At 43.0% G+C, this 6,000-nt stretch overlaps 1 protein-coding gene across 5 annotated transcripts in view; it reads left to right on the top strand.

Annotated features, from left to right (window-relative positions):
* The first annotated feature begins 553 nt into the window (after positions 1 to 553).
* The window catches only part of LOC100475592 (myeloid cell nuclear differentiation antigen-like protein), a 46,455-nt gene continuing 41,008 nt past the window's right edge, over positions 554 to 6,000 (top strand). For all 5 annotated transcript variants that reach the window (XM_034667327.1, XM_034667324.1, XM_034667326.1 and 2 more), the window contains exons 1-2: positions 554 to 816; positions 4,941 to 5,219. In XM_034667327.1, coding sequence (XP_034523218.1) covers positions 4,955 to 5,219 — 265 coding nt within the window. In that variant the 5' untranslated portion in view covers positions 554 to 816; positions 4,941 to 4,954. The remainder of the gene's footprint in view (positions 817 to 4,940; positions 5,220 to 6,000) is intronic.

The following is a 6,000-nucleotide window of genomic DNA, read 5'->3' as shown; positions in this document are numbered from 1 at the left end:
GGTCATGAATTTGATAAGTGAGGAAACGTAGCCTAGACGTAGTTGAGAGGCAACTTCCTTGCTCTGTCTCGGAGGACGGATTCACACATTCGTAATGACCTTCCACTCCGTCAAGCGCCAGGTGTGTCAATGATTTAACGGGGTGAATGCTTCAGGCACTATTTAAACCGAGAGTGATTTCATAGCCAACCTGCCCTCTTCCAGGAGGTACGTTCAAGTGCTCGTAGGGAGAGATTCCTCTGCAACATGTCCTCCTACCACTCTGAGAGCGGGAAGGGAGGGAGAAGCAGCCTGGTGACTCATCTTTAAGTTTTCTTGTATTTGAGAATCATTCTCAGGAATACAGATTCCTAGTGACCCGCATGGAAGCTGCTGGAGTTCTGCTGTTGGGGTCCTAATGTCCTTCCATCTACTGACGTTTGTAACAGAAACACTCAATTATACCTTTGCTATAATCCTTCATTTTGATCAAGTACTTACAGGAAGGAAACTGTTTATTTTCTCTGACTAATGAAATCGAAAGCTAAGAGCACGGAGGGAGGAGTTTCAAATTGTGTTGCAACTTCTCTCTCCAGGGGACATCGTGGTGCAAGGAGACCAGCACGGGGCAAGTTTTCAGTGCCTCTAAGAAGTGCTATCGATGCTTGTTATCTTTCAAAATACTTCTTTTTCCTCTACCCTTCAGGAGATTATCACATTCTGCAGTTCAGTCCCTGAGGGCTTTGTGGATTTATCTTCCTCCTCTAAGAAAAGCAGCAGTGATTCCTGCATTTCGGAAGAAGACCTCAGGATCCAGACGGGGAGATTCTCAGCAAGGTGAGGCCTGTGGGCTTTCTGGAGACCGCTGCGGGCACCTGGCGGCTGAACACGGAACAAGCAGGGGGCTTCGGGTATGAGGAACTGGGGAGGGGGGAAGGTATCAATTACAGTCGGAGACATGAAAATATTGGTAGCTTGACTCTCATCCTTTGCTACCTAGACAAGGAATAGACATGTTTATCCCACCACAACTGACACCTGAACGAAGGGAGATGCATTTTGACTGTAGAAGACATTAAAATTTATTCCCAGGTGATTATTGGTACGAGTTATATTTAGAAAAAGGGTTTGGTTTTCTTCCCTACTTGGTGTCCAGGAAACTCTTGGTGGCCGTGGTGGAGTTCTGGGCAGAAGTCAAGTTACGGGCATGAGGAAAGTATCAGAACATAATATTAAGTAAAAAATGCATCTGGATTTAAAGCTGCATTGTATGGTCTTATCGTGATTTTAGAAAACACTCACACACACATTCATGCACAGAGCAGAAAAAGTTTCACTTCCCCAGACACAGTTATGCAAAAACACGACTTCTTTACCTCTCTTCAGACAGTTTAATTTTTATATGCTTCTCCACTCTGCCCCACCAGAGCTATCATTTCAGTTCCTTTTAGCACGACTGTCTTCCTTCCTGAAAATTACTGATTTTTTTTTTCTAGTGGCAAAGTATAGGGGAGAGAGAGGGAGAGTCAATTACAACTAGCCTTTCAGAATTGTTGAGCGACGTTCTGTATGGCCTGTATAATAGTATTTCATTTATGCCTGATCAGAGTGAGAGATTTTTAATGCTGATTTCAGAATTTTATGTATGTTACATAAGCCTTGTTAATTATGGTTATTAATAATGTTAGTCCTATTTCCTAAATCTCTACTGAATGTTTTTACCTTCTTTTTTTAGTTTATTTAGGAGATATGCTAAAATCTCCTACCATAAAATGTGAGTTTTTTGTCCTGTAGTTCTCTCAAATTTATGTATACAATAATATAATGTATATTGTATATGTAATCATGTATCCATGTACACATGTATGTAAAATGTGTGTGGATGTGTGAAGAGAAACATGCTACATAATACTACAAGCAAAATTTTGTATTATACTATGAAATCATGTTATAAAATATAATACATAACATTTATAGCATTATAAAGGAATAAAAGTAACAATGATATAAATTTACTATTAGCAGGTGAATACATAATTACAACTGTCTTGTTTCCCTAGGGGGTCAGCATTTGTCATTGTGTTGCACTCTGGTGATAGCTTTATCTTCAGGTCTATTTAAAGCTACAGTAATGTAGATTAACTGGTTTTCTTTTCTTTTTTTTTTTTTTTTAAGATTTTATTTATTTATTCGACAGAGATAGAGACAGCCAGCGAGAGAGGGAACACAAGCAGGGGGAGTGGGAGAGGAAGAAGCAGGCTCATAGCAGAAGTGCCTGATGTGGGGCTCGATCCCATAACGCCGGTATCACGCCCTGAGCCGAAGGCAGCCGCTTAACCGCTGTGCCACCCAGGCGCCCCTAACTGGTTTTCTTTTAATTACTCTTTGCATGATAAAATAGTTTTCTTTCATTTTCCACCTTTAAGTGATCTTTTCTTAAGGCTCTATTGGCAGATTTTTTTCCGTAACTGCAATCTGACCGAACTTGTCGCTTAACTGGTTAGCCATGTATGCGTATGTCGATGATTACCATGGATGGCTTTGTTTCTGCTAGCCTCAATTCCATTTATGACATTTCTGTATTCTCCTTTCTGGTACTTCTGTGTTTGCTTATTCCTTTATCCTACCCTTGAAGACAAATATTTTAGTGAAGTGCCCCGTTCACTGTCCTCCCTCTCTCCACCCTGTCGATGTGCTTCCTGTCTCTCTAGTCTTCCGTCAGAGCTGTATTTAAGTAGAAGACAGAGGCACACTTCATCGAGCTTGGTTCCTGCTCTCAGTTACCTTTGGGCTTGCAGTACTTCTTGGCTCGATGTGCTATTTTTAGTAGCTAATATTTCCGGCAATAGATGTTTCCATATAGGTCTTTGTCTTTCTTACAAACTACCAATATCAGAGAATAGTTTCCGAGGCCCTCACATTTAAATATCATTTTGGCTAGCTTTAAATTCACTTCTCAAAATTATTTTGCCCTCAAGATAGGTAAACAGTACCTCTTCTGATACCCCTGGGGCTACCTATGTTTTGAAATTCAGAATTGGGCATTTTAGAAAGGCTATTTAATACACCTACTTTAAACACTGGAATACTTAGGGGCGCCTGGGTAGCGCAGTCGTTAAGCATCTGCCTTCGGCTCAGGGTGTGATCCCGGCATTCCGGGATCAGGCCCCACATGGGGCTCCTCCGCTGGGAGCCTGCTTCTTCCTCTCCCACTTCCCTGCTGTGTTCCCTCTCTTGCTGGCTATCTCTCTGTCACATAAATTAAAAAAAAAATCTTTAAAAAAAATTAAAAAAAAATAAATACTGGAATACTAGACATCGTAGTGGGAGCTGGATCACTACTCTAAAATCACTGTAATATTTTAGCAATAAAACATATACTCATATTTAAGTGGAATGAAAAAAGATTAAACATAGCCTCCTTTCAGCTTATATCTGGTTTTATTTTGCAAATAAATTATGTTGTCAAACACACACACAAAACACAAAAATTTCATTTAAAAAATTATTCGGTTTTGAAATCAGTGTGGAATGTGGATGAGAACTGATGAAAATCACCAGATGTCCTGTGCTGGGCAGCTTTGCTGTTGAAGGCCAGTTTCAATCTGATCCTTGAATCTATACAGGTGATCTACTCTTTATCTCTGGAAGCTTTCAGAGTTTTTACTTCATTTTTAATAATCTTCAATTCCCCTGTAATATATTTTGAGGATTTATCCTTCAATCTATGGGCCTCTTCAATCTGGGAATGCTCACATTCTCTCAGGAAGGAGTAATTCACAGCCCTGGGAATTTGGACGTGCCAATTATACAGAAGCTACACAAACACACAGTCCCTGAATGAAAAGAATTGATGAATTTAAACAGAGAATTGGAATCCCTACCATGTACTGAGTGTCATCAAGGAAGCATCTAAGGTGCTGAAGAGGCCCAGAGGGGTGACACGCAGTCCCAAATGGGGATTCTGGTGGCTTTTGGAAGACCAAGCCTCAGTAGGGTCTTGAAGGCTATAAGGAGGTAGTGGGAGGAAGAAAAGTGAGACCAGCTCTTTAGGAAGCAGAGAGGGAATCAGCAAAGTCATGAAACATGGAAAGGCAAGGTGTGCTGTATATTTCTGGAGCACATGACATACAAAATACAAAAGTTACAGATGTAAAAAAGACGCAGAGTATTCAAGGCTTTCCAAGCTAGGCTAAGAAGCAAGAAATTGTTCAAAACCAAAGTGGGGAACTATTGGAGGACGTCGAGTGGGACAGAAACATGGCTGCATAGAGGGGTATCTGGCTCTCCAAAAAGAACTGATAAGAGGAATTCAGCCTAGAAGGGTAAAATCAAGCCAGTAAATGCTGGGTTCCTGCTTTCACAAGAAAACAGAACTCTAGCAAAAGGACTACTAAATAGTGCCAGCCAGTCAGGGATGTGACTCTGCATGAGAGAGCAGGGGGACCAGGGCCCAGAAGACACGGAGAACATGGTCCAAGCCCCGGGAGAGAGGACACGAGAAGGGCTGACTAGGGGAAGAGTCAGGTGCACGGGGCGGGTACCCAGCAGGCAACGGTGGGAGGACGGTCACGGGGAGTGGGAGGCAGCAGAGTCAGGAGCCAGCAGGCGGACATCCAGGGACAGACTGCAGCCCCAACACGGGATGGGAGGACAGAGCGGGGACTCTGACCCCCTACAGCCCACACTCCACACAGGGCAACAGCTGCCTCTTTCCAGACCTCCAGCCACCACCCCCACCCCCACCCCAACTCAACTAGCATCACTGAAAGGAAAGAAGTCCCAAATACAGCAGTTCTCCACCCACTTTCCACAGTGACATACCTGGAAATTAAGTTCCTCTTTGTCACACACACTCAAGGATGACACCTCGACATGGGCCGCTCACGCACATAGACACAACCAGACTTTTAAATCGTCCGGAGGAAGGAATACCACCGTATGGTATTTTTCTCTTGCAGGCTCACCTGGAGAGATGGGGAGTGAGTGCAAGAGAATTATTCTGCTGAAAGGACTGGAGCTCATCAATGACTACCAGTTCAGCATAGTTAAGTCCCTACTGGCCCATGATTTGGGACTGACGACAAAAATGCAAGAAGAATATAATAAGATCAACATTGCTGACCTCATGGAAAAGAAGTTCCGGGGGCCTCTCTGTGTGGACAAGCTAATAAATCTGCTCAAGGACATAGAAGGACTTGGAGACGTTGTTAAAACTCTTCGAAACGAGAAGAGAAAAGGTAATGGACAGGAGCCCTCGCTGTCAGGGTCTGGGCCCCCTGCGTCCAGCAGAGCCCTGGTGTTGGCACAGTTTCCCCAATTTCCAGCTGGGTAGCCGAGATGAGGTGACCCCTGAGACACCAACAAGTTGACAGGTTAGACAATTCCTTTCCTACAAAGAGGTCTGCTGTATTTTACAGGGTGTATTTTGGGGGTGTAGGTAAAGAAAAAAGCAGAAAGAGTTGACGAGAAAGGCAGAGGCTTCTACATATTAACGAAGCTTGAACAGGCACAAAACAAAATAAGGAAAAATCATGAGGTTTAAAAATACTTCATTCAGTCCATATAGGGCTCTATTACAGTATTTATTCCATGGTTACGGTATTCTCTAGCAACAAACACGAGGCAGTGCTGAAAGAAAAAGCTTATTCTCGGGGATGTGAAGAATTTGCCTCTTCTAAAATCGCTGGATCCTAAAAACATTTTAAAATGTCAAGTCCAGCAACACCAATCTGTCACATCACCAATTAGATCAGATTTTCTTTATCTGGCTTCTGTAATTCCAACAGACCTTCCATAGGACTGAACCCACCATTTGTATCATGAAAATTGCAGATTCTTTTTTTTTTTTTTTTAAGATTTTATTTATTTATTTGACAGAGAGAGAGTAAATCAGGGGGAGGGGCAGAGGGAGATTCAGGCTCCCAGGGAGGCTGACTCGGGGCTTGATCCCAGGACCCTGGGATCATGACCTGAGCCAAAGGCAGATGCTTCACCGACCGAGCCACCCAGGCGCCCCAA

Source organism: Ailuropoda melanoleuca, chromosome 8 (assembly GCF_002007445.2).
Source record: "Ailuropoda melanoleuca isolate Jingjing chromosome 8, ASM200744v2, whole genome shotgun sequence".
NCBI lineage: Eukaryota > Metazoa > Chordata > Mammalia > Carnivora > Ursidae > Ailuropoda > Ailuropoda melanoleuca.
The sequence above is the reverse complement of the archived record's forward strand: the minus strand, read 5'-3'. Positions and strand labels throughout refer to the sequence as shown.